Source organism: Nyctibius grandis, chromosome 1 (genome assembly GCF_013368605.1).
Source record: "Nyctibius grandis isolate bNycGra1 chromosome 1, bNycGra1.pri, whole genome shotgun sequence".
Lineage (NCBI taxonomy): Eukaryota > Metazoa > Chordata > Aves > Nyctibiiformes > Nyctibiidae > Nyctibius > Nyctibius grandis.
This window is the reverse complement of record NC_090658.1, coordinates 58673677-58701164: the sequence shown is the minus strand read 5'-3', so window position 1 is coordinate 58701164 and position 27488 is coordinate 58673677. Positions and strand designations below refer to the sequence as shown.

The window sequence follows — 27488 nt, the reverse complement described above, 5'->3', positions numbered from 1 at the left end:
TTCCAAGTTTTCATTTCTGACTACCAAAACTGCTTAGGTGTGCAAGTATTACTCTTGCTTTTGATATTACATCCATGATTTCTTCATGTATCATATGGAAGTTACTGTTATTCCACCAGTGTCATTTAGTTGTAAAGTATGATTACCTAGTTCTGTTAAGACAGGAGAGAAGAACAGCAACGACCCAACTTTGACTCCTCCATTGACTGTAATAGAAAATACTGCCTAATAAAGTTTTATGGATAGTCACACATTTTTATAATAAAGTATATTCTTCAAACTGTTTTGAGTTTAGCCAAGAATCCCATTAACGATATCATCTAAAACAAGGGTACTATGCCGTCCTGCCTGCATACCAGAGGGTCTGTCAAGATCATCCCACAATATCTATCACATCCCATTTACTAAATGACTGCATCTTCACTGCCTTCCAGTTTAAAACTTTGACGTGAGACACTGTACTCAGATCCGTACTGTGTAAGTGGGTAGTCTTTCAGTCTCACCACTCATCTCTGACGCAAAGGCTCTATCAGTTGCCTTTTTTCTCCTCCTGACAATACATTTCGTTTCCACTAAATGCTTAATTTTGCACCTGCTTTTACTGTGGAGGTATCCTTCCACAAGTACGTGCACCTTCCTCTTCCTCAGGGTATTTTAACTCTGAAAATTTCTTCTGGAGTGAGAGGAAAAGACCTGTAAGCGTAACCTGGGTACCAAATCCCCGACTGAAACTTTCCGCCTCCCCTCCCGCACCAGCAGCCTTGCCGGTGCCCGCAGTGCAGGAGGATCCTAAGCCGCTCCAGAGGCAGCCTCAGCACCCCGCCGGCTCTTACCCCGGGAGCCCTGCTTTAAACTTGTGGTATGGAGGATTTGGCGACGTTTGGGGCTTTTTTTTTTTTTTTTGTCAGAATGAATTTAAAAACCCACCCAAATGCCATGCCCTGGGCCGACAGCAGCCTCCGGGGCCGGCAGGGGAGCGCACGGCCACGGGGTGGCGCCCGCCGTCCCTACCCGCGACACCGCGCCAGTGCCCTACTGCCGCTGGGCCCCGCCCCTTGTACCGCCCTGCCAGCGCTGGCCAATCAGAGCGCGCCCGCCCCAGGGCACAGCCTCGCCACCGAAGGGAGCCGAACTCCTTCGTCCGTTTCCGCCAGAGGAGCCCCGATAATTTCCGACTGCGCCGGGAATCAGCGCCGAGCCTCTTCGGCAGCTTCCGGAAACCCGGAAGGGAAGCGCCGAAGGCGTTCGGGTGTCTCCGGCAGGGGCAGGGCTGGAGCTAGAGCTAGCGAAGGAAGGGCGCCCGGGCTCCCGCCTCCGCCAGGCATGCGGCTGCTCTCGCGAGCTCTCCGCGCGGCGCAGGGCTGCTGGGCCGCCGCGCTGCCCCCTCGGAGCCTCCGAGCAGCGCCGGCCGGGGGCAGCGCGGCGGGGACATGCCCCCTGCGGCCGTGCCGCGGGCTGAGCGCCCGGCCCGGCTTAGACGAGCTGTTCGCCGCCCCCTCCTTGCGCCGCCTGCTGGAGGCGCGGGCGCAAGGCGGGCCCGGGGCGGGGCCGGATCTGGCGGCGCGGATCCGGCGGCTGCGCGACAAGGAGCAGGAGCTGCGCGAGACGCGGGAGCTGGCGCGGCAAGGTGCGGGGCGGAGGCGGTGCCCTGCGGCACCTCCTGGCGGGGGCGGGGGGAGATTTGCATATGCCGGCGCGGTTGGGGGAGCGCCCCAAGGGGGCGGGGCGGGGCGGCGCACCTGTGGGGGTGCCGGCAGCGCGTGCGGGAGGGGCGGCACGTGCCGGCGCGGGGCGGTGACGGGCGCGCGGGGAAAGGCGGGAAGGGTTAACAGTCTCCAGCTGGGGGAGGCCGCGGCGGGCGCCTCCGGCCGGCCGCCGCCGGAAGCAAACACCCCCCCGCCCCGCGCAGGGGTCAGGGTGCGAGCGGGTGTCAGCGGGAAGGGCTCCTCCGCCGGCGTGGGAGCCGCCGGGACTGGAAGGAAGAGCAGTGTGGTGGCATCTGTTTCACATAAAATAAATATAATTAATTAGTGATAGAAAACTTAATTTTTTTTTGCGGATTCTTTTCTCTCTGTAGAGACAGACGAGTCTGCCTGGCTGGATCCGTTTCGGCGGTCACAGCCCTCAGCGTCTGTTCGTGCTGCCTCCGCGCTTCGGTCTAACTTGGTGCCGTGTTGGCAGCCGGACACTTCTAGTGTTGCCAAATAGCGATGGGTTAAACTTCGTTTTGATAGCAGTTAGAAACCAAAATGCAGAAAAGGAGTGCTTTGAGATCAGTGAGCATTCACTAGGTCGTGAAATGTTCCCGAGATCATTTAATACTACTTTGCTAAATACCTGTTAATCAAAGGTGTTAACTCTAGTCAGCGATTCTTACGAATGGAGATGGCAAACGCTGTCTAAGAGCAAACTGTCTTTTTTTTTCTCTATTCATTCTCTCCCACCTCAGAGTGAAAAAGGAGAAATGGTTCCTTTGAACAAACTCATCTCATCACTGACCCAAACTAACTGAATGAAATAGAATGGAAGATTTGTTTTATCCTTTCAGAAGCTGTTGAAGAAGTCAGTGTGTTCAAAACCAGGCTTAGAACTTCAGCAGACGTGATGTGATCACAAGGGCTTACTCAGTAACTTTGAGCACTTCTGTAGTTCATCCTTAAAAATATTTGTATATATTATTTTAAACTGATTTTAGAGCTTATATTGCATTTGCCTCTTAGAGTATGCAATTGCTATTAATTGTTATATTAGGTTATTTCTTAATTGCATAATAGTTGCTTTATCAATAGCTGGTTTGACTCTTAATAGATTTGTAACTCCTTAATTTTTATCCTTCCTTCTGTTGGCCTTAATGACTAGCCCTTGATCAGTCAGTAGTTATTGTAAAAAATGTAGATAGCTGGAGATGATCAAGTTTACATGTTTAAAGAGTTACAGTTAGGTAGTCAATCGTGCATGCTCTTAGCATGCTTCTTGTTTAAACCAATTTATGCATGATTATCTTTTTAATTTCCTTCTTACACAAGTGATTGGGAGGGGGTTAATTCACCAATATTAAACCGAGATTGTAACATCAAAAAGTTTCATTTAAAATTGTCCTAGTGACTAGATACAGAGTGCTCCTCCTCCTGCCTCAGCTGAATGCATTTGAAAGCTTGCTGTACACAGAAAAAAGAAGTCTAGCATCTTTCTTTTTCTTCACTTGCTGCTGACTCTGAAGTTATGTGTCCCTGTGCCCATCCCAGTTCCCTCTTTTTCTTTGTGTGTACTATTTTCTCCTTTTTGGGGTACTATTTTTTTCTTCTGGGTGAGTGAGCTGAATCAGTGTGCATCAGAGGCTGCTTAAGATGTAGATTATTTTTTTTTAGGGGTTTTTTTTTTTTTTGAGGGGTGTGTATGAGGTTTGATATTGACCAGAAAAAAAAGGAACACTTTAACATATCAAAACTGTAGTACAGAAAAACAAGTCTTAATTGTAAAGCATTAATGTTGATCAGTCAAGTAACACTTTAAAATTACAAGTTCTTCTTATTGTGCAAGAGTTCTTCCATACTTTTGTTTCTAGTGATGCGTTGGAAGTCTTGCAGCTGTTCTGGAACAAATTGACAGAGATAAAATACTGGAAATTACTATTACTATCTTCAGATTTTGGCATATCATGATAGGGGTAATAGTACTTTTAATGAAGAGTGTCAGTTGTGGGGCTGCTATGCTCTTTAAATCCTCGATGTTCCTGTCACATTGAAATACAGAAACTAATTTCTTAGAATCGCAGAACAGCTGCGGTGAGAAGGGACCTCTGGAGATCATCCAGTCCAGCCCCCTGCTCAAGCAGGGTCACCTACAGCAGGTTGATGAGGGTTGTGTCCAGTCAGAGTTTGAATATCTCCAAGGATGGAGACTCCACCACCTTTCTGGGCAACCCGTGCCACTGTTTGACCACTAGCACAACAACTGTTGTTTTTTTAGTTGGGTTGGGGTTTTTCTGGGGGGTTTTTTTGATGTTTAAGTGCAACTTGTTGTATTTCAGATTTTCCCTTGTCTCATACCTGAACAATATCAGAAAACACTCTTAATACCTACTGTGTGTCTTCATTACAGATTGTATTATTAATCTCATTTTCTGACAGGTTTAGTGTGTTGAGGGGGGGTTGTGTGGTGGGGTGGGGTGGATTTTTTTGTAGAGTAAGTTCTTCATGTGGTTATTTTTCGGAAGGTTTTCTGAGAGTGGCACTGATGTAAATCTGAAGATTAACCATACTCAAATATTCCAGATGAGAGCGAAGATTTCCAGAAGCTTGCAGAAAGGGAAGTCGCCTCCTGTGAGGAAGAGATAGCTGAACTGAAACACCAGGTTAGATCCCATTTAAAAGCCTCTATTTCTTTGCCATTCTTAAATTAACAAAGCCAGAGTGTCTTCTCATCAAAATAAGATGTATACAATAAACTCTTCTCCCCCTCCCCACTGATTATACTCCTCAACTAGTGTCTGTTATCTAAGGAAAATGAAAAATGCAGATGCTACAGAGACAGCCTGTAAGTAAGTGCCTACTTGTATCTGAAATTATTTGAATCGATACATCTTTATAAGTAGGTGCTGTAGTTTGCCTTGTCTGGGTGTACCTTTATGGATGTCCAGCTTTTTTATCTATTGGAAACATTGAACTTTTATAGTATTGCACATGCTAGTGGTTTTGAAAAAAATAGTTTAATACTATGTAACTACTTTAGACTGCTACCTTATACAGGTTCTACATAGATACGATGTTATTTAACATAAAAATAATGATCTTTACATAAACAAACTGTTACATATTCTCTAATGTTAATGGTGAAGTAGAAGCTGGTATTGTCCCATTCTTTACTCCTTCGACAACAATACAACAGTCACTTTAATAAATATTTTTGTAAATACTTATTATTTTGCCAAAAAAAGAAGTCGTCTGTGGAAAGAAACATCACCTAATGCTAGTAAAGGAAGATGAATAAAAAGCATTTGCAAATCGTCCAGAGTTTTGATCCAGTCTGCAAAATTGTGATACAGTTTCTTGGTTCTACTGTATCTTTCTTCTACAGATCAGTATAAGGCTGGCTCTCCCTTTTTAAATAAATAAATGAATAATACAGCTGAGTTGTTGTTGAAGGACTGTCCTCCTGAACACCCATACCTTCTTAGCTCTTGCAGTTGAGACTAGGTTAAAAGGGAATCTGATGGGAAGGGAGATGATGCTCCGTTGTCTTGCAAGAACCGGTGTGTATCCTGTGGTGTCCAAACATCGCAGTGCTCCCAACGGGTGAAAACTTTGTGAAGTTTTATAGGTCTTGAGAGAGACCCATGTAGCTCCTGTGACTGTGAACAGACACAGGGAGCCTTCCTGCAGTGCAGCATCCCCCACCTCTTCCTGACTGCTGCTGCTTCACTGCAAGAGGCTTAAGAATCCTGTCCTCTGGGCAACCAATGAGTTAGTGCAGGAGGACACACCCTAGATTGATTACAGACTTGTCTGGCATTTTATACTATCTCAGTTGTGGATGGCAGTGTCAGCAGGAAGTCTTAGCTGGGTGTTTTTGTGTTCACAGATAGTGTTGCTTTTGATTCCTTCAGAAGAAACTGACAAGAGTGATCTTGTCATGGAAGTAACTGCTGGAGTTGGAGGGCAGGAAGCCATGCTGTTCACCTCGGAGATATTTGATATGTATCAACGATATGCTGCCTATAAAAAGTGGAAATTTGAAATATTAGAATACTTTCCCAGTGAAATAGGTCAGTAATGAAAATACTTAATCTTTGTAACTTTTAATTTAAGTTGAAGCGCTCATTCATATGACACTTGAATTTCCTGACTACAGGAAGCTAATTTGCACTAACGTAATTTTAGAAGCAGAAGATTGTTTGAATGTCTGAGAGCAATTTTCCTCAGCTTCTCTATTTGAGAATGAAATTCCATTTCAGAAGTACTATTAAAATAGTAAAGTGGTGAAAAATAAAACTTGTCTTTCAGTAGTTTCAAAAAGTAGAAATGAAACTTAAGTGCTTGGCGGAAAAAAATTCAGAAAGTGATGCAGATACGTTGTTTTAGCTTTATTTTTTTACAAATACAGATTACATATACTTTTTATTTAGATATGCTGGTCTGCTTAAGTTACCTGATGTTTCTAGTGTTTATAGATCAGTTTGGTGGCAGGTTGAAAGTGTTTATTATTATGGATCCCTTGGCAGAGAGGAATCAGTATAATTGAAACTATTCTTGAGGTTTAATCTAAAACATCTTGAATTTATCTGAAATAATGTAATCTGAGGATTTATATAAGGAAATGGGATGTTTGGACATAGCTCATTTGTAACAGCTAATGGATGAGCGAAGTGGGGGAATTGTTGAGACTTTGAGGGGAGAGGTAAGAGATCTAATTATTTATGAGTGTCTTCAACTAAAATTTCACAAGTAATCAGTTTAACAGCTTGATGCCAGTAAAAGGAGATGTTTCTCCTTTCTCCCCTCTTTCTTACTGCCTCTCTGCCTGTCTGAGCATTTCTACTTTTTTTTTATTCCCCTCTGTTTTAATGTCCTTTCACTTAAACTGGCAAAGACTGTTTTTTATGACTGTGATAGATTTTTGCATAGTTAATGTGTTAAGTCAGTTCTCATGAGCCTTAGTGCTAACATAAGATAAGCAGCAACATGGGGCTGAATGCAAGGAGGCGGACAAACTGGATCTTCTGGTGATGATGAGCTGTGAAGTTGGTTCGTTGCATCTCATGGAACAGTGTCTTTGCAAAGATGGGGATTGGTAGGTTTATGCAACAAACTGAGGCAGTGGCACATGTTAGTTAATTTTAGCTTGATCCAGTTAGTGTGTAAAGTTGTTTCACAAAGATCAGGCTGCTGTCTCTTCCTTACTACTGACTTCTTTGGCACTGGCAGTTGTGATTATGTATCTTCACAGAGTCTCATCACCAAGTTAATCCAACTGAAAACCAGTACAAACTCACACACACCCCTGCCCCCCATTAGTTTTCAGGTGATCCAGCACAAGAGAAGAAGATAAATGCTCATGGGGCTGGTGGAGGCAGAAGTGTGTGGCTGCTAGTGGTGGCAGTGAGGAAACCAGGACCTCCTTCCAGGAGTAAGAGGTTCAGTCAGCTTAAGCCACCTGTGAAACTGCAATCCAAAACATGGAGACATGCCCAAGCGATGGCAGGGATTTTAGTTTTTGACTGACAGATTGCTAGCCACAGTTCTCAGCAGGCTAGATTTGCTAAGTCTGTCTGTGTCAACAGATCTGCAGGCTTGCTGTTATCCATGCTGCTGTCGGTAAAGCCATCACACTTTGCTTGCCTACATTTTGCTGTGGAGGTAATTTATGTATTATAGTGGATATGGATCAGTAGATGGGCACTTGAGCAGTTTACTGCTCCTAGCTCAGATTGATTGTGAAACTTTACCTGTATTCATGCTTTCATCAGTTTTTTTCACCTTTTAGTGAAAATTTGAAAGGGAAATGGGAAAAGCTAGGATGTTAGGATATGCAATCTGTCAGGAAAAACTGATCTCTTTTCAATCAACAATGTAATTGGAGAGCGATTTTTAGCAAGCTTTGAGAAATGTGAAGCATCTTCTAATGCTTCTTCTGTTTACATATGCCATATTTTGCACTCTGTGATATTTTCAGGTATGTTGAACATTTTCAGTTTCAACTGTGTAGAAATTAACAAAAAATAAATATCTTCAGCTCTCCTAATTGAGCTTCTCATGTCATTGAGCTATTTACCTTTCTAATGAGGGTCTTTCTGTGCCTTAAGACCCTTCTTGCATAAGTACAGTTTTTGATTCACTGTTTTATATTGAGGGATTAAGAGAAGGTTCAAAAATTGGACTCTGTGGAGGAATACAGTTGGACATCACAAACTGGGAACTTGAAAATCTGCATACAGGCTTGGTTTGTCTGTGTTCACACCTAGAAAAAGGGAGGCCCATGTCTTCGCCTGTTGGAAATGCAGATACAATTTGATTTATTATAGCTTTCACTTACATTTCTGGGTTCTTAAAATCTAATAGAATTTTATTTTTAAAGTGTTATATCAGTTATATCATGTTCAAACAATAACTTTCATTACAGTTCTTAGCAGCTGACTTCAAGTTGATGAACATGAACTCAGGTTTTCACAGTATCACAATCTCCTTCTAGAGTGGCTGCTGTCAATTCAATTAATGAACATTTTTTAATTTCATGAGGCTTGAATTCAGTATTGTCTATTATTGAAATTTGTGATTATTAATAAACTTGTTTTGTGGTCAAGAGGTCATTTGTCAAGTAGACTCTTTGTAGGGACAAGAAGAAGCTTCATGTTGTAGCTCAGCCTGTTGCTGAAAGAGAAAAGTCATAATTATCCCTGTTCATGACCAGGCAAATGCTTTGCCCAGAGCTGAGCCAGTTCAGCCTTCAAAGCTGACAGAAATCCATCAACTTTTTTTTTTTTTTTTAAAGTAAATTGAATAAATGTGGTGCAGATTAGATGGGTGTAAACAGTATGGGGGAAGGGTCTGGGTCTTTTTTATTTCATATACTAGGGGGAGAGGAGAGTTGCCCTTCCCATTGAGGCAAGACTTAGGTGGAGTGAACCCCAGCAGTCACACACAACTTCACCTTTAGAGCACAGTTTCACCCTCAGCTTAAGGAAGGGCTGTCCCACCTTCCAGCCATCTGCCAGCCATATGTTCCCTCTCTCTCAGCTCTAGCAATTTTGAGGCCACTGTGCTAATTGGATCAATCCACTGATTTGGCTTAAAAACTATCTGTTGTTACTGGATAGTTTTAAGTGAGGTCTGACACAACTTGCAGTCCTGTGATTGCAAGAGAAAGGGAGTTGTGCCTGACTACCCTTTTGGTGAAAGCTCAGTCCTTGGACAAGGAGCCTGCACCCTCAGGGGCATTCTCTTTAACACCTTAAATGGGAAAATGAAGTAATACATTAGCCTAGTGTATATCTAGCCATATTTTCTCTTTGAAACTGCTACTTTTTAAATGGATATATATTTATGTTAAAATCTTTTGTCTTGCTGAGGGCTTGCCTGTCCAATAAGAGGATTATTTGGGAAAGTAGAATGTAAATTTGGAGAAAAAGAAAGGCAGCCCTAGCCTTTGTCAGCATCTTGCAGTGTATTTTCTGATCTTACTTGCATGACCACACATTATCAAAACTGAGAAGCTAGAAATAGGATGGGAGGTAGGGGCACTATAGGTGGCACTGCCACTGAAAGGCATGTTTGAACCCTCAGGTTCGAAGTGTCTGTGCTGTGCTGAGTGAGAATGGAGTTGAGGATGCTTGCTGGTGACACTAGGCTGTCGCATCCCATCCATGCTCTATTTTTATGGACTACATAAGCAAAAGCAAGGTCCTACATTAAAATGTCAAACTCCCTCATTTCAGAGAGCTCCAGAACTTGGCTGAAATCTGAATGTGAGCATGTGTGAACAAGGTGAATGCTAAACAAAGCGGCAATTAAAAATTGGTTTCAGTCCATTCTTAACTGACTTTATTGACCTATCCCAAGGAATGCCACTGTGCAAACATAGCATGTTCAAGATCTAGCATGCGCGTTAAAGCACAAACCCACGTGTTATGATTTATCCACTGCCTCTCGCCCCGTAGTGGAAGGAAGACAGACAGATGTGGTACTTTGTCTCAACCTGGGTATAAGATGCCACATAAAAAATGAGTGCAAACTCAAACCTTCATTCTGTGCACATCAGCCTTCAGGATAGAGAGGGGCATTTTAACAGAAAGGGGCAAGCATATAGTTAGTAAGAGCTAGCGGTATTTTACAGGCCTATGACATGTCTGCCAGAATAAAGGGTTTGTTGAAATTTCATTGAATTTGGCTGCATTTCATATTAAACCTGTGCTGGTAATAGTTGACTTGAAGCAGTATGACCTAAATACATGTCTTTTGAACCAGTTTCTTGGTGAGCTCGTACAAAGCACTATGGTGCCACGGGCACACGTCGCTACAAACTTAAACTCTCCTCAATGCATCACAGATGGGGCTACAGCTCGAGCAGACAGCCTGTACCTGTGGTAGATATATTAATGCCAGGAGAAGTGAGGGAGAAAAGACAGAACATTAGCTTTTGCAGAACTGCTCATCATGTAATTAATATTTGTCAGTCATGCCATAGCCTTGTGGACATTCACATTATTCTTACTCCGATGTGGCCTGGCTTCCCTCATGTGCAGAGGTTGCTGCTTATGATTTTTTTAGTACTTGCTTTTATATGTAAAGGCGTAAGTAAGTTTTATTACTCAACTACATTAAGTATTTTAGGTTTTACAAGATTATTTTAGAGTAAAGAAGAAATCTTTTATTCATTTGAATAGCGTTTGCATATTAGTAGAAACATAATATCTAACAGTGGATTTCACAGTACCTGTTAGAATGAAACTTACTGATCTAAACTGAAGATTTTGATAGATATTCTTATTTGCTGAACTATATGCTTTATGGTCGGATTTATTCTAAACGTGATGGATTTATCTTATAGAATTGATAGTAGATACTGGCTATAAATTAAGTCAGTGAAGAACTAGGTGTGTTGAACAGTACATTTGAATCAAAGTGGTACAGATTTGTACAAGTAGGAGCAAAATTTTAAAAGTCAGAAGGACAAAAATGAGATGAAAGAGAAAGGAAGAGGCAGTTTAGGCTATTTTCCACAAATGTGACTGTAAAAGGAAATACGTTTTAGTAAAGTTATGAGGGGATGTTAAATTTCTATAGAATAAAAACATTTGAAAACCTCCTTCATGGAGGTGAAAAACCTGGCCTACGTTCTGGCTGATAACTTTCTTCTGCTGTGCAGGGCATTTTCAGATTCTACGTTGTCTTCATTTTCCTTTTTTAAAAAAGCTGCTATCTTGTCCCTGTGGTTGATTTCCTTAGTCTAGAGATAGCCTAAAACAGTATTTCTGAGAAGTATGTGCCTCTTCTTTTCCTTGGCTGTGGTTTCATGTTGCAAGACTTCAACAGCAATATTCTTTCAAAGCTGCTTATCTCCTCTTTAATCATTCCTGTGGCACAACATCCCCCATGCTGAGAATGGGTCTGGGAACTGAGTTGGATTAAAAACCAAAACAGCTGAAAAATTACATTCATTTATAGTGCCATCAGTTCCCTGATCCTTCAAACAGTTGTACCAGCACGACTGAAGGGTTTGCACACGAGCAGACAAGGACGAGCAAGAATGCCCTAAACTAGTATTGCAACAAACCCTTTCTGTCATGAAACCACGATTGTATTGGGCTTTACTTCCAAGCTCCAAGCTGTTCAATGCTAGTTTTTAGTAAATTGCTGTCAAGTATTTGCTGGATGTATGGGTAAGAGGGGCAGAAGTTGGAGTTCTGCTCGCTCTAAGAGAGCAAAAGATTAAAATGAACTGAAAGAGCAAAGACAAGACATGGGTAGGATGCATAGAGGAGAATGGATAAGAATAAGAGTATGAATAATGCTCGTCTTTTAGTTAAAAAGTTGGGGTTTTTTCCCATTGAATGATAAGGCTCTGAACTAACAGTAAAAAAATTTATATAGTTTCTGAAGGTGGCTTTCAAAATTTGATCTTTAGGTAAACTTACTGCTGGTGTTAAGTGTTCTACTATGGTTTATGTTTGTATGTGTGCATGTATGTACATGGTTCATAGACAGTCTTTTTATGTATATAAAAAAATAAGTTGGACTCTATAAAAAATAATTTTACAGTCCTTTACTTGAGATAATGTGTGAGTATGTATGTCTGGCTTTGTCTTTAAGAGTTTTGCATTTTCAGTATAATTTTGCCTAAGTATTTAAATGGTAAATTCATAATTTTAAGAAACAAATGACAGTGATGTCTAAATACCCTGTCTGAAATATAACAGCATAGTACCAACAGTTTTTCTTACAGCTTTACAACTGTTTTTCTTCTGTATTTAAGGTGGCCTAAGACATGCAGTTGCCAGTGTAGCAGGTCTTGAGGCTTACAAGCACATGAAATTTGAAGGAGGAGTGCATCGTGTTCAGCGGGTGCCAAAGACAGAAAAACAAGGACGCATTCACACCAGCACAATGACTGTTGCAATATTACCCCAACCCACTGAGGTAATATTTATCTTTTAGTACAACAGACTTCACCATGAGCAATGCTTTTACATGCCATGTTGCTGATACTCGAAGTGTTTTCTGTCTTTCTTGTCATTCTCTCTTAAAGATTTTTTTTTAAATCTTAGTTTTAAGTCATATTTGTTTGTTGATTTTTATTTTTGTCTAGGGGTTGAAATAAAGAATTTCTGGATTTCCTCATAATCCTAACCTCAAGAAAGTCATTGTCAGTTTACTTCAGCGTAACTTGAAAATTCACTGTAACTGTGCCTTGTACATTTTGTAGAAAACTTTACATTTTTTACAAAGTAACAAAAGACTGAGCTTAGTTTAGGGAGCTCACAGAGATTTCTTTCAGCACCCTCTCTTCCCCATTTTTGTAATGTCCTCACGTTCCCCTTTCAAAGTGTATGGGTGATAATTTGTCACCATATCTGCTTGGTGAAGAAAAACTAACTAAGGATTAAAGCTTTATTTTGATCTTCGTTTCATGTTGACCTAGCAAGTGTCACACATGTAACTCCTTCTTATTCTCTCTCCCAAAGTTGTCTCGCTCCTTCCTCCCAGAGACCATCACCTCATTCTAGAGCCAGTAAAGGGAATATGTTCCATTTTATCTGAAAACCATCTGGTCAAGTTCAAATACTGGTTAACTCTGCTGGAAGAGGGTGCAGAGCTTTCAAAAGAGGGGGAAGATTAATGCTAGGTTATGCCTTAAGCTACTGCTTGTCTGATTTCCTGGCTTCCATCATGTCGCATCTTAGTCTGGCTACAAAGTTTTGTTAATATTTTTACAAGTGCATGTGACCTACCCCTCATAAACTTAAAAAAGTTTGATCTTGCCTGAATATGCCTTATAAAGTAAACCAACTATGCATATTTGACAACTGTCTAGAAAGAAACAACAAAAATGCGTTGGGTTTTTTTCTTTTGTCTCCCATAACAGATGAGGCTGCAAATTAATCCAAAAGATCTACGGATAGAAACAAAGAGAGCTAGTGGAGCTGGAGGCCAGCATGTCAATACCACAGACAGCGCTGTACGCATAGTTCATATTCCAACAGGTGCTTCATATTTTCCTTAGTACAAGATCTACATTGCAAAGCTGCTGTCATAATTTATTTTGAAACAACATTTTTATTTTCAAACGTGGACAACAGTAGAGAAGAGTTTTCATATAATTTTCACATGTGCTTATAGTATTCTAAAGGCAGTGTCTTGTGCCCACCCCAGTTTGTAATAGTGAAGACTACTGGCCTCAGTGGGTAAGCTATCTATTTTGCCATTAAGCATGACACTCCAAAAGCATGCAGATCAGTTTCTATGAAAAAGTTATATTTAAGCTTTCAGATAATGGAAAAGAAACTGAAAAACAGATTAGGTTAAAATCTGATGATTTGCCTTTTCTTGACTAGTTTCCAAAAGAGAGATTGCTCTGTTTCCGTATTAAAATGTTGCTTTGAATTGCAGAATCTGCTCAGGATGCCAATTTTCATTTGTCTGCTGGCTCCTTTCCATAGATTACAGACATAATTAGGAGGCCCATCCCCAGGGCTCAGGTTAGGAAACGTAGGAGGGATAAGATACACCCTCAAATTCTACCTGATTTTAGCTATCGTATCTTTTTTTTATTGCCATTCCTGTGCCTTTTAGTTCCTTTTGAGCAATCCACAACAGTTGCCTTGACTTTCATTGCTTTTTAACTTTTCCTCTTCTCTACCACAAACATTAGTAGGCTTTATAGCCTCAGGGTAATCCCAAGCGCTCTTTATCTTCATGTATCCAGATTTTTGTCACCCATTTCTTCGTTTTTATTGAAGACATTAATCCATTCTACACTTGTTTTCATCACCTCAGTAAAGCAGAAGGTAAACAGTGGAGAGGGTAGAATTCTGCTCAAGATATGGTGACAAAAAGGTACTCCAGATTAAAAAAAGTTTTTGGTTGTCTGCGTGTTTGGAAAAAAAACCCCACAAACTAAAACCAACAAATGATCTTAGTTTTTGCTGAAAGCAGTTATGAGTGTTTGTTATAGGCATCTTAAAATTTATTTTTGGTGGTTATACACTAGAGATGGTTCATAGGGTTTCTTATATCTCATGTTATGTACTGACTTTTTCCTTTTCCATCTTTCTCATCTCCATTCCTCTTGATCTCTCTTCTTTTACAATTGTGCTGTTACTTTTTCTATTTCTCTCATCCTAACTCTGTTTATAAACCTTCATTGTGTCCCAAAAAGTTGTTTGTAAACAGCTCTTTCATAAAGTAATACTCTGTAATCTTATAAAAGTATACTGTAATCTTAGCAGAATTACTTAAAATAAAACTAAGTAACAATTTAGCTTGTGCTGTCTTCTTCCTGTATTTCTTCTCCCTACTCCTTTCTTAGGCTGTTCGCTTCTCATCGTAACTTGAATTGCTTGTTTTGGGGGGAGAACACACACCTTTTTAAAAATAAAATAGTGCCCACTTTTGTATATACTGATCATATTCTATACATACACTATCTCACGTATTTTACTGTTTCTTAACTCCTAAATTTCCTGGAACTGTGGCCGAAAGTTACAGGTATTAAAGGTGTCTTCTGTAAGTCAGATCCCATCACATATCCTTTATTTCATTGTCTACCTGTTGCCCAACATATTAAATTAAATTTCTTGTCTTATGGCTTAAGCACCTGTTTAGCTCAGCCTGCACTTCTCTCCCAAAATGTATTGTTAGACATTAATAAGCCTGGACTTTTACATTTCCAGTCTAACAGATGTGTTGAAGAAGGAAACAGTTTATTGTGATGTAATAAAAATCTTCCTAGAAATTGCAAAACCCTTTTAGTATGTGTTACTCTTAAATGTTAAATGTCATGATATTTTTGGCAGGGATTGTGTCTGAATGTCAGCAAGAAAGATCTCAAATTAGAAACAAAGAGAAGGCTATGCAAATGCTATGTGCTAAACTATACAACGCCAAACTGGAAGAAGAAAACAAAAAGACAAACAGTGTTCGAAAGATTCAAGTAAGTTTCACTTAGTAAAGATATAGTTCTGTACAAGCATATGTTCTTGGGGTAACTCCTGCGTTGAACTGCAAATAGTAAATGGAAATACAGAAGGACAGGAGTCCAGGAAGGACTTACATGAGGCAAAAAAATTACATTCTACTTCAGCAATAAAGGTCGTATATTAGCCAGACTTAAAATTTCAGTAGTATGTAAATTCTAGAGATCTAGTGAAACAAACTGGATTAGAGCATGAAGAACCAGAACAGTATTAGAAAAAAGAGTAAAATTGTTCTTTTACATGTTGGAGAACAATTGCTGCAACTACTGAACTGGTCTAAGTACTATATAACAAATTTTGGATAATCATGGGAGGAAGAGAAAGCTTTTGCTTCAGATGCTTAATATTTCATCTTTTTTATAAAAAGACAATAATGATAAACTGATTCTTCTTGTTTGCTAGATTGGGACTAAAGGAAGATCAGAGAAGATCAGAACATACAACTTTCCACAGGACCGGATTACTGACCACAGGATAAGCAGCTCGGTGCATCACATTGAGTGTTTCATGCTAGGGGAAGAAATGCTAGATGACATGATACAAACTCTGAGAGAATATGCTGATTATGAATCTTTAATGGAAATTATTTCAGAAAATGAAAAAAGGAATCTATCCTGAACATTGTTTTTTGTCAGCGTGTTACAACAGAAGTAGACATTTGTCTGCAAAGGAGCTTCTTGGAGCACCGCCCAGACAATGGAACTGCTTTTCAGATCATGAAAGACATCACAACTTGTTTCCTCATGACTGGTAAACAGTTTTCTTACTTGCTGAGTAAAAGACTTCATTACCTTCATATGAGACAGTATTGCTACAGCAGTCCACTTAAAAAGTAAATTTGACTGGGCCAGAAGTAACAGCAGTTTTTAACTTTCTCCACTGAGAAGATACTGATACACCACTCTCAAAAGGTATGCATTAAAAAATGAGCTATTTCTAGTTCCAGTTTTCATTTAAACAATAGTTCAAACATCAGTACAGTGTCAAGTAGCTTACTTGGGAGAACAAAAAAATCCTCTTTTGTTTGAGTGACTGGAAGAAAGTGATAAATGACCCCACTACTAATCTGCATATTTGTTAATCCCCTACATGTGGCATGGGAGGAGTCAAAGTGTATCTCCTTTGTGTTTTCATGGCCTTCTGGCCCTTATTAATAAACACAAAAAATTGTTTAGGAATATCCCTTGTTCCAAAAAAAAACCTGTGGAAGCCAAGTGACAAGTTGTGTGAATGGTTTTTGAAAAGAACGTTTTTGTTCTTAAGTCGAAAGTGAAAAGAATCTTTACAGTATTGTTTGGCTGATATTTCAGTCTCCATTTGGCTTCAGTTCAGTTTCTCCTTTATGTTTTTAATTGACTCTCCAGTTACTGATTTTCTAAATGTTACATAGTATGAACAGCATCTTATTGGTTTTGTCTATTTATTTAACAGCGTCTTGAAACATTTGATCTGTGAAAGCAAAGTCAAACTTTTGTCTTTCTAATCTACTGATATATGTGCACATGTTTATATCTGTGGGTAAAGACAACTTTTAACCTTTATTTTAGACTGTATTTTACAATTCCAAATACCTATAGCAATACAAAACCAGCAGCTTCCATGTGACATTATCCCATCATGCATTGTACCTATGCGTGTGTGTATACACACATAGGATGTATTTGAAACATAGATACCAATCAATAAGAAATTGGAACCTAGGGAAAAATGTTACCATGAATATAGGGGTGTTAACTTTCAGACTCCTAATTAAAATTAGTGTAAGGAATTAGAATAGGAACAAAGTAAGTTTGCTACAGATAGCTTACAGAAATGCATTATTTAAACATACTATAAAAAAATCAACTGATTATTGTCAATTTATTATCTGCTTTTATTACATTTGAGACTGCAGTTTGAACCAATGCATGTCAAAAAACCACATAGAATCATTTAATACCTTTATCAGCTTTGTTTTCTAGGACATACTGCATAGTAACTGTGATGAGGTTCCAAATCTTTAATTAAAGATGCATACATTAATTTAAGATGTAGGAGTGCCCGTATGCATAAGGTGAGGCACACATATTTCCTGTTGGTGAGACCTAGGTCTAGATTTACCAGCAGATTGACAATTCTCAACTGGCACATAAGAAAGTAAAAATAAACATTGATGCATTTTGTGCATAAAATAATTAGACATTGGTTGGAGCAGAAACTAGGACTGAGGTCTTTATTCCTACTGGATCAGTGCTGTAAATGGAAAACTACTCTTCTTGGCTTCACTTAAAGCCAAGTTATCTTGCACCAAATGATGGAAGGAGTTTGAGATTCCTTGTCTCTAACTTTAGCTTCATATTCCTCCAGACCAATACGGGCCATCAGCCAGGACTAACAACTGGACTATTGCATGAAACATTAAGTGTTCAGGTCTTCACCCTAGACCTTCCCTGATGTTCCATCTGGTGGCCTGGCTGGCCAGATCCTGCCTGGCTCTTACCCGTCTCCTGAACAGACACTAGATGCTTCATTGCCTTGCAAGTGGCTACCCTCCGATCAGTGTGAGAAAAGCCAGGTATCAGGTGGTTCTAGCAGGAAGCTGACAGAGGTACCCCAAAACTGGCATCTGACAGTGTCATACAAGGTAGACTTCACTACCCTGAGTGGTACCTCCTTGGCCTGTCATGGCACGCTTTGCTGTGTAAAGTCCCTTTCTTGCTCCATATTCATTTTAATGCAAGATCTGTTGTCTCACTGCAACTGCAACCTCCCCGAGCCGTGAGAAGGTTGTTTTCAGCAGCGGCGGGATCCCTGCACTGGTGTCTGGTCTGCTTGGCTCCCAGTAGCACTCCTCCTCACTCTGCCAGCTGCTAATAACGTTGATTATACTTTAAAACAAATACAATTCTTCCATGGGGAGGAACCCAGGTGTAAGATCCACCGCCAGACTTAACAAATCCTTCACCGGCAGAGGAGCTTTGTGCGCTTTGAGCGTGCGCTCTGCGGGTGCGAGGGCGATGTGACTGTCCCCGGCAGAACAAACGCGGGCGCCAGGCAGGGCTTGCCCGTGTGCCACCCCCGTGGCGCAGAAGTCGCTTGTTCGTTTAGGCGAGCGCCATGAGACCGATCGCTGGGGTGCTGCGGGACGGTGCGCGCCGCCGGACGGGAGGTGCCGGTGGCCCCTCCCCGCCTTGAGCCCGGTCTCCCACGCTCCGCCCTCCGCCCGGCCCGGCCCCGCCCCGTGCGGAGCGCGCGCCACCTCCCCACCACTCGCCTGCTTCCTCGCCGGCCGAGGAGGGAAAATGTGAGCGGGGCCGGCCCCGCCCGCGGCGCCTCGGATTGGCCCCAGCCTCTTGCCCGCCTCCCATTGGCCGCGCCGCCCCCGCCGGCGGCACGCGATTGGCCGGTGCGGTTTGGATACCAAATTCAAAGTTTTAAAAGTAGCCGGCGAGGGCGGCCGCACATACACTGCCCACGGCCGCGGCCCAGCAGCCCTGCAGGTGAGTGCGGGCGGGCGGCGGGGGCTCTGCGGCAGCGCCGGTTCGGGGTAGCGGGGCTCCGCGGCGGGGGCTCTGTGGCACCGCAGGTTCGGGGCGGCGGGGCGCCGCGGCGGGGGCTCCGTGGCCGAGGCTCCGTGGCCGAGACGGCGGCAGCTGCCGGCGTACGTGGTGGCGGGACTGGGGGCGCTGGCGGTGCTGGCCGTGCTGCGAGGGGCGAGGGGCGGGAGGCGGACCGGGGAGGGGGATCTCTGGTGGTCTCCCGGCCCCGCCGTCCTCCCCAGCCTCGCCCCGCAGCTATCCGGCCGGCGGGACGGGATGGGATGGGACGGGACGGCGGCGCATGGGCGGCCGCGGAGCGCCCCGCTCCCGCCGCCGAGCCGCGTGTGGGATGCGCCCCGCTGTCCGCCCCTCACTAGCGGGGCCGGGTCCGAGGCGGGGTGGGGAGCGCAGCTCCCGCCGACGGGCAGCGGCGGACGGTGAGGCGCCGCGCCGCTCTGTCTGCCGCCCGCCGGGCCACGCCGCCGGAGGGGGGCATCCCCCGGCGCGCTGCTGCCCGCCCCACCGCCACCATTTTAGGGGGGAATCCTTTATCGCGGGGGAAAGCGGAGACCCCCCGAAGGCGCAATGTGCTGTTCCCGGGGACCGCGGGGCACAGCATGGCCGGGAGCCGGTCTACCTGCAGCCGACCCGGGCCATCTTGAGCGCTGGGCAGGAGCAGCCTGACAGCGCGGCGGGGGCCCGCGGCTGAGCCCGCTCCGTCGGGGGATCGGGGCTGGACGTGGTGCCCCGAAACACGGCTTGGGGGGGGGAGGGGGCATTTCCCAATTCTGCAGGGTTTCAGCCCAAAAGCCCCTCTGCTCGCTCGCGGCGCGCAAGCGAGGGGGGAAGGGGAAAAGGCGGCTTAGCGAGGGCTCGCATCTCTCCGCCGATTTACTCACACTGTACAAAGCCATAAGCGTATTTGCGCCTTTCTTCCACCAAACGTGGGGACGAAGAAGGGACTTTTTCTCTGAAATGTTAATGAAACACATTTTTCTAATACTTTTTTCCAAAAGTGCTGGAAGTGCTTAAATCTGTTAAAATACCTGCTCAAATGGGGGAGCTTATCTCATACGGATTGCAAAGCATGTTTAGAATTATTCTCCATTTAGGTTTAAGACTTCAGAGATGGCTTCCTTCTCCCCTTCAGCCCTCGCCCATCCCCCCGCAATTGTGAATATAGATGGCACCACACTTCGGGGGGAGGGGAAGGAAACCGGGCCAGAAAAACTCGATTTCCCTATAATATCTGTTGACCTCCCACCCTCTTACAAGCATGATTTTAAGTAAGCTGTATTTCACTTTGACCATTGTTCAAGGGTTCCTGCTTTCCTTTGTAAATTACACATGCATGTGAGCACACACACTTTTCCTGTGCCACCCAAATTCCTCCCCTTTTATAAATGCCAGATACCTGGCTGCATCAGCAGCATCGCCTCTGGCCTTGGATGCAAACTTAAGGCTGCTCGGGCCTGGCTATGCCTCTGCACGGGCCTGCTGTCACTCATGGACCCTCTCCCACTGGTGTCCCTAGCAGGGAGCACAAGTATCCTGAGTATATCACTGCATTTAGGGTAGGAAGTGGAGGCATTGGTGTGTCTCGAAGTAACCTATACTGGTGGAATGGTGACAAAGTAAATGGTCCAGTCAGTTTTCTCACCCCAGTTATATGCAGCATAAAGCTCTAATTTTGAGATCTCACATAGATTTAGTGTGTGGCTGATCAAATCCTTCCACTAGTTTTAGACACTAGAGGGTGAGTTAGATAAAAGTTTAAAATTCATAATGCAGAAGGAAGGTGTGATTGGTTCTTTATAAGAAGAAGGATCTATGATGCAGTCTATGCTGTGTTGTAATGCTGTCCTTGTTGTTTCTTGCAGGCTACAAACAAAATAAAGAAATCAAACCTTAACAACTCTTTCAAAATGAAAAGTGATTTTGATTGTATGTCTCTTCACACTGGGTTTGCACCATTGAAGTCTGACATGGATAAAACAAGACTGGAAGAATCCTGCCCCTTGAATTATAAGGAAGGCTTTTGTAAAAGCTGTGCTGAGGAGCATCAGAAAATACTCCTTAGTGACTCATACCATGTGGCCACCAGAAATCTAGATCCTGAAGATGAAGGAAGACCTGTACATAACAAAGAAAATAAACAAGTAACCCAGAGACTTGATGAAGGTATCTATGAAATGGAGGCACTGGAAAACAGTAAACTTAATGAGGACAGTGGTTATTCCTCAATGTTAAGTAATCAATACACTGATGCAATAGAACAGGAGGATAGTATACCTTTGGCTGGGAATCTCTGTGGCACACCAAAGCATTGTCTCATGGAGAACCAAAACCAAGCACAATTTTCAAAGAAGACTTTGTTGCCAGTAATCCATTATGAAGAAATGATTTGCTCAACTTTGAAAAGAAGTGGTAAAAGAAACCTCAAGTCTTGGGCTGCAGTAGACAGAATTGTTTTTAGGGGAAAGGTTGAACTTTGTAACCTAATTGGAAAGAAAATGGGGTTAGATAGAATAGACATTCTTGCCGAACTCTTCCAAAAGAACGTGAAGCATATATTAGCACACATCTTAAGGCATCTCGGTGAGATGGATTTAATAAAGTAAGTATATTGATCTTATTATATTTCATTGGGAAAGTAACCAACCTAATCAGCTGGCTTAAGAGTGTTTTAGGTATGGGGCTTGTGACATTGACAAAGACAATGGTTAATATTATGTATTAATATATTAGAACATGAACTGTTAGTGTAAGCCATGATATATATGGACAGCATGTCTTTTCCCTAGAAAACAAATTAAAGACTACAACTGTGAACATATCCCATCTTCCCCATGAAAGAAAAAGATTACATAGCTATTCCTACTGTTAAATAAAAAGTTCTCCCCTTACCTAGGAGGTCACTGATATGTTTCTATTGTCATTGCAGTTTTGCCAAAGTCAGCACAACATGGCAGAAGATTCTACAAGAAGATAAATGGGTTTTCCAAATGTATAGTAAAGCTGTGAAAAACCTTTCTGTAAGTTTCTGCATTTATTGGATATTTCAAGCCTAAACCAGCAGTGGCCTTCTGCTATTTCAGGACTCCTCCCAGTCTTAAGAGATGGCAGAAGAGTTTCTTAGATTGAAAACATTGTCACTGGAGTGTCTCAGTTTGTCCTGTCAGGATGCCCTGTCTCAAGCGTTGCTAGTCACTTCACTGTTAGTGCATAGAATGTCTTTGGAGCCCAAGGAAGGTTGACTGAGAAGGTTACCCAAGGAGAGATGCAAAAGTTCTTAAGAGCTTCCACACATTCTGTGTCACAGAGGAAGACAGGAAGGAGAGGTCAGTTCCAGCACTGTCTGCTGGGCAAGCCCTAGGGGGCTCTTGGCAGAGGGGTGCTTACCTCAGCGTCCCCACTGATCCGGAAGGGAGAGAGCCCAAGAGAAATCACTCAGCTAACTACGTGACTCAGGTTCTCTGCTTATACTTTCTAGTAACAGTCTCTGAAGTACAACATGTCGGCTACAGAAAACTGAAAAGCTTTTTGCACTATGAGCTACTCCTAGTGTTTATTTGTCCTATGAAATAAAAAATAAAAGATCCAACCACACTAGTGTTGCACTCTACCAAGGCAGGACTCTTTTAAAACACTAGGGGTGTTTTTCTTCCTTGAGAGACAATGAAACAAGGCTTAGCATCTGCCACAGAATAAGCTAGTCATCTAGTTTGAATTTTGTGTGCTGTTTTATGGTGCTAGCCTGTTGGGGTGAAACAGTTGGACACCGCTGAACATTCATCACGTGAAGTTTTATTTCTTCCATGCCATTGTATACTTTTTTTAACCTGAACTGCAAACTTAGAAAATTGGTGGGAGGAGTTTACTTCCCAGAAAGTAAACTTCAAGCATCCCTGTTCACCGTAAAGAATTAGAAGTACTGCTTTGTGCTTTAAAACATTGCGGTGACTAGGTTACATGGTCTGCCTAAGTAATTATAATGTGTTAATATGAAAGTGAGTTGCATTACATAATAGAAGATGGTTGATTTTGATGGTCTAAACCTAGGGGTCTGTTCTATGTATTTATAACAGTGGTGATTGAGAAAGCTGAGGTAAAATTAACATACTACTTGGTATGACGCTTTATTATTGGAAACCACCTAGCCAGGAGGACAGGTCAAAAATAAGTTATTGACTTCTATTAAACAAAAAGTCATTATCAGATAAGTGTCTTCTCAAATTTTATTCTTGTTTTTCTTCTCACTAGAATGGCACTCAGGCATCAGAACATGTTGCGACAAGGGAGTATGTTCTCTACCGAGCAGCATTAGCTTCCATTCAGAAAGCAACCCCACCAAGCAACTTGAGTAAAAAAGGCACGGGATCCAAAGCATCTAAGAATCACAGCAGGCTCATGGAGTTTTCTGAGGTAACTAGTGATTTCCATTCATCTTTAATTTCTCACATGTTTTCTGGCACACAGTCAGCTTGTAAAGAATATTTCTAGAAGTGGTATCTCCAATTTGAAGTGCTTGTGACTCTTATTAGTATGTCTGCCAGATTTTGCTTATTGAGCCTATTTTAAGACAATGTCAGAAACTAAAAGTGATGAATATTGATACGCTAAGATGTTCTAAATCTTTTTTTTTTTTCCCTTGTCTGTCTAGGTACCCTCAAAATGGCTTAGTGGGGTTCTTTTGGTATAAATTTTGGCTTGGATCAGACATGAAAATGTTTAGTAATTTCCTGTTAGTTTCCGTGGGCTTATAATGAATCACATGTTTCCCACATAAGCAATCTCACAAAAACTATCAATTTTGCTTTAACACTGATGGGCACTTTTTTTTAAAAGACCAAAGACTAAGTTCTTATTTTTAAGAAATGACAAATGAATAATTCTCCTGTTCATTCTATGCTTCCTTTTCAAATAATTATCTGACATTGAAATGGCTTTTTTAACTACATATTTGTAATGTGTCACATATTTTGAGTTGTCAACAACTGCTAACAGCTTAAGTTTCCCTTCACCTTGTTATTTTCCTTAAGCTTTTGTTTTTACACATATAAGTGCAAGTCTACATTGCAAGGGTCTTATAAGACTTTTAAAAATGTTTTTTGAAAGTCATTGTTTGTTAATAAGCAACAGATTTTTCCTGACTAGAAAAAGATTTTACACTCTAGCTCAAAAGTCTTATTCTGCAACTTGGTGCAATAAGAGAAGAAGATGTAATCACACTGGGAAGTATGATCAAGCTGCTCTAATACTACTGCATAGCACTTTGTAACATTAGGAATCTGAAACTTCAACTGTACACTGAAGTAGCAGTCTAAATTCTTTTTCCTTGATAAACGTATACATATGTCTATACACACACATTTAGATGATAAGAACATTTTGCTTTTAACAATTGAGTGACATAAGGTGTTATACAGGTCTTTAATTTTCTAATACTGAATGATTTCAAATGGTGGATCTGTTTTTGCATCAAAAATGAATTAATTGGAGGGATGTAGGAATTGTTTCCATTTGGTGTTTCAAGCCAAGTGCCCCACAGATGAGATTTCTGGACACATTTCTCACTTTTTGAAAATGTTAGTGATTTTAAATTGAATTATGATTTATTTTCTTTTTTAAAATTAAAATTAACTAAATCTAAAGCTTTCAATACAGTTCCCCACAGCCTCCTCCTAGAGAAACTAAGGCATTACGGTCTAGACAAGTGGTCTGTGCATTGGTTGGGGAACTGGCTGACAGGCTGTACCCAGAGGCTGGTGGTAAATAACTCCTTTTCAAACTGGCAACCTATCACAAGTGGGGTCCCCCAGGGATCGATATTGAGCCCAAGGCTGTTTAATATCTTTGTAAGTGACCTGGATGATGGAATCAAGTGTACCCTGATGAAGTTTGATGATACCAAACTGAGTTGGGGAAGTGGACACTTTGGAAGGGAGAGCCATCCTGCAGGAAGACCTGGACAGGCTGGAAGAGTGGGCTAACAAGAACCTTATGAAGTTCAACAAGGACAAGTGTAAGGTCTTGCTCCTGGGAAAACATAATCCAGGAGTGCAGCACAGACTGGGAACTACCTGGCTGGAGAGCAGCTCTGTGGAAAGGGATCTGAGGGTCCTGGTGGACAAGAAGCTCAGTATGACTGAACAGTGTGCTGATGCAGTGAAGAAAGCCAACAGGATGCTGGGTGGCGGTCACCAGCAGAGATAAAGAAGACATTATCCCACTCTACTCAGCGCTTGCCAGGCCACACCTGGAATACTGTGTTCAGTTCTGGTCCCCACCGTACAAAAAAAGATGTGGAAAGGCTGGAGAGGGTCCAGAGAAGGGTCACAAAGATGATCAAAGGACTGGGAAGCCTGTCACATGAGGAAAGTCTGAGAGAATTGGGCTTTTTCAGCCTTGAGAAAAGAAGGCTTAGGGGAGACCTCATCGCCATGTTCCCAGACTTAAAGGATGGCTACAAAGAAGATGGAGACTCCCTTTTTACAAGGAGTCACATGGAAAAGATGAGGGATAATGGGTACAAGTTACTCCTGAGGAAATTCCGATCAGACACAAGAGGAAAATTTTTCACAATGAGAACAATCAGCCATTGTAATGATCTCCCCAAGGAAGTAGTGAATTCCCCAACATTGGACAGTTCTAAGATTCAGCTGGACAGGGTGCTGGGCCACCTTGTCTAGACCGTGCTTTTGCCAAGGAAGGTTGGACCAGATGATCCTTGAGGTCTCTTCCAACCTGGTATTCTGTGATTTTATGAAATCACCATCCTTGGATGAAGTTTGGAGGATTCAGGAGGGCTGTTTTTCTTACTGCTTTGCATTTAGTCTGTCTGTCCTTTATATTTAAAATTTAAAGAATTTTAAATTGGCTACCTCTATTCCACTCCAAAGTACCTGCAGTTATAGACTGATTATTCCTGTTCAATCTCCCTCAGAATTTGATACAACCAGAATCAGGCTAAATTTGTGATTTCTCTCTCTAGAGTAGGAGAAGTTATAATATGTTTTGTGGCACTTAGATAGCATCAGGGAATGTTTGTGGTGTGTATTTGCCCTCCACTCATTATTTTCTTTATATGCTATTTCCAACAGGCTGCCAAGACCTTGAAAAACACTGAAAGCCTTAAAGTCTGCCATCGCTGTGGCTCACCTGCAAAGTATGACTCCTATCTACAAAGAGCCATGTGCAATCGTGAAAGTTGTGGCTTTGACTTTTGCACAAAGTGCATGTGCAGCTACCACAGCTCCAGTGACTGTCTGAGTGGAAAACCAGTGAAACCCAGCTCTAAGCTAGGTCCGCTTCCTGGGACTAAGAAAAGCAAACAGAATCTACGGCGATTGTGATCCAGCCATCCCAATACAGATTGTCAGATGTCCCATAAAAGATTTTTTTAGGATATGAAGTTACCCACAAAGAAAATCAATCAAACCAAAAAAATGCTTTCTGCTATTCTATATTTTAAAAAAAAAGGTTAATTTTATTATTCCTCTGTACTATTTGGTCATGTTCAAATTCCTAGGAATCATCACAAATATCCATTTAAAAAAGTCTTACTGATCTATAAACTTAAAAGAAAATTTTGGGTATGGATTCTAATAACATTTTAAATATTGTCCTGACAATTTGTCTATTACATTTCAGTCTTCAAAACACCCCACAATAATATTCAACAAAACAAAAAAGTTTTGGCAAGTAGCCTTCCATGTGTAACCCTAGCAATTCATGAATGCCAGAAGGGGGAAGTGTAAACTGTGTTTTATTTAAATATTTACTCTTGTTCAAAAGTCTTTTAAAAGCATTTATAGTGAGAATGTCAAGTGAGGTGAGTGAAGTCCCTTTTAACATAGAATTATGAGGGAGTCTAGATTTTATGATTTTTTTTTTTTCCAAAGCTTTGGTTTAATTTTAAAAGTGAAAGTTCATAATACCATTTTCTGTGATGGTTTACCTCATGGGAATCTTAAATTGTTGCTCTTCCTTTATTTCTTCATTCAGAAACTGTAGGTTTTCCTTAAACTGAGGTGATTTTGAGGTTGTTTTCCAACCTAAAAAAAAAAAAAAAAAGTACTGTATCTTAGCTGTACTGCTAAAAAAAGACTTTGCCAGTGTTTTCTAAATCATAAGATACATTTTTTATATTTGTGTGTATTTGTAAATACTACTATAAATATTATTCATGTTTGTCTTGTAAATGTGAAAATAAATTACTGTTCTCAACAACTTGGTGGGCAAATCTGGACTTCCTATTTATCATCTTAAAAGATTACTTTTCATGCTCATTTCTCAGTTTTCTATTATATTCTGCTTAAAAATATTGATTTAACAAAAAGCAAATCTCCCGGTTTTGTGTAAAACATACTAAATCCAGTCTCATGCTGTGTTCCTGCAAGTTACCTAAAGGCTCTTAGCAGTAATTGCTGATAGTTTCTGAACCAACACATTCAATGGAAAATTTTCTGCAGCTGAATTTATGTTGCTGTTGCAGAACTAGCTCACTGTCAGTAAAGTCTTTGTGATGCCACAGGAAAGGAAGGCAAGCTTTCAAGAAAAGGACTGATCGTTTTCTGGAAATGTCTGGGATTTGAGGTTTTTTTTTCCTGTTAGTAAGTAGATAACAGACTAGGAAGGCAAGCATTTTAAGTCCTGGTCCTTGAACTGGGACAGCAGCTATACACTGCATGGCAACTTTTCCTGCACTTGTTAATTTTCCATTTGTGACAGTGGTGGTAGAAACAGCTGAGCAGGACCTCTAGCATGCTTTTATGTGGTAA

At 41.7% G+C, this 27488-nt stretch overlaps 2 protein-coding genes across 4 annotated transcripts; both read left to right on the top strand.

Annotated features, from left to right (window-relative positions):
- Positions 1-1116: 1116 nt before the first annotated feature.
- MTRF1L (mitochondrial translation release factor 1 like) lies at positions 1117-20646 on the top strand. 3 transcript variants are annotated; one of them, XR_011048556.1, is made up of 8 exons: positions 1136-1627; positions 4275-4354; positions 5581-5764; positions 11968-12131; positions 13078-13195; positions 15008-15144; positions 15590-16098; positions 20586-20646. XR_011048556.1 is itself a non-coding variant. In XM_068405379.1 (7 exons), exons 1-7 carry the CDS (start codon positions 1324-1326, stop codon positions 15803-15805), a joined length of 1203 nt encoding a protein of 400 aa, XP_068261480.1. In that variant the 5' UTR covers positions 1117-1323; the 3' UTR covers positions 15806-16122. The 3 variants fall into 3 exon arrangements, 1 of the variants encoding a protein (XP_068261480.1); XR_011048555.1 differs by lacking the exon at positions 20586-20646 and adding an exon at positions 17534-17697; XM_068405379.1 differs by lacking the exon at positions 20586-20646 and having other exon boundaries at positions 1117-1627; positions 15590-16122.
- On the top strand, positions 17232-26817 carry FBXO5 (F-box protein 5). Its single transcript, XM_068396069.1, has 6 exons — positions 17232-17240; positions 17610-17810; positions 20586-21322; positions 21650-21740; positions 22969-23130; positions 25809-26817. Exons 1-6 carry the CDS (start codon positions 17232-17234, stop codon positions 26058-26060), a joined length of 1452 nt encoding a protein of 483 aa, XP_068252170.1. The 3' UTR covers positions 26061-26817.
- The last annotated feature ends 671 nt before the right edge of the window (positions 26818-27488 follow it).

Excerpts from the sequence above, each read along its gene's own strand:
- MTRF1L (XM_068405379.1), top strand. The coding sequence starts at position 1,324 with ATGCGGCTGCTCTCGCGAGCTCTCCGCGCGGCGCAGGGCTGCTGGGCC. Across the intron at positions 4,355-5,580 it reads TAGCTGAACTGAAACACCAG|ATAGTGTTGCTTTTGATTCC; the intron begins GTTAGATCCCAT and ends TTGTGTTCACAG. Across the intron at positions 13,196-15,007 it reads CATAGTTCATATTCCAACAG|GGATTGTGTCTGAATGTCAG; the intron begins GTGCTTCATATT and ends TATTTTTGGCAG.
- FBXO5 (XM_068396069.1), top strand. Across the intron at positions 17,811-20,585 it reads ATCTGACAGTGTCATACAAG|GCTACAAACAAAATAAAGAA; the intron begins GTAGACTTCACT and ends TGTTTCTTGCAG. Across the intron at positions 23,131-25,808 it reads GGCTCATGGAGTTTTCTGAG|GCTGCCAAGACCTTGAAAAA; the intron begins GTAACTAGTGAT and ends TATTTCCAACAG.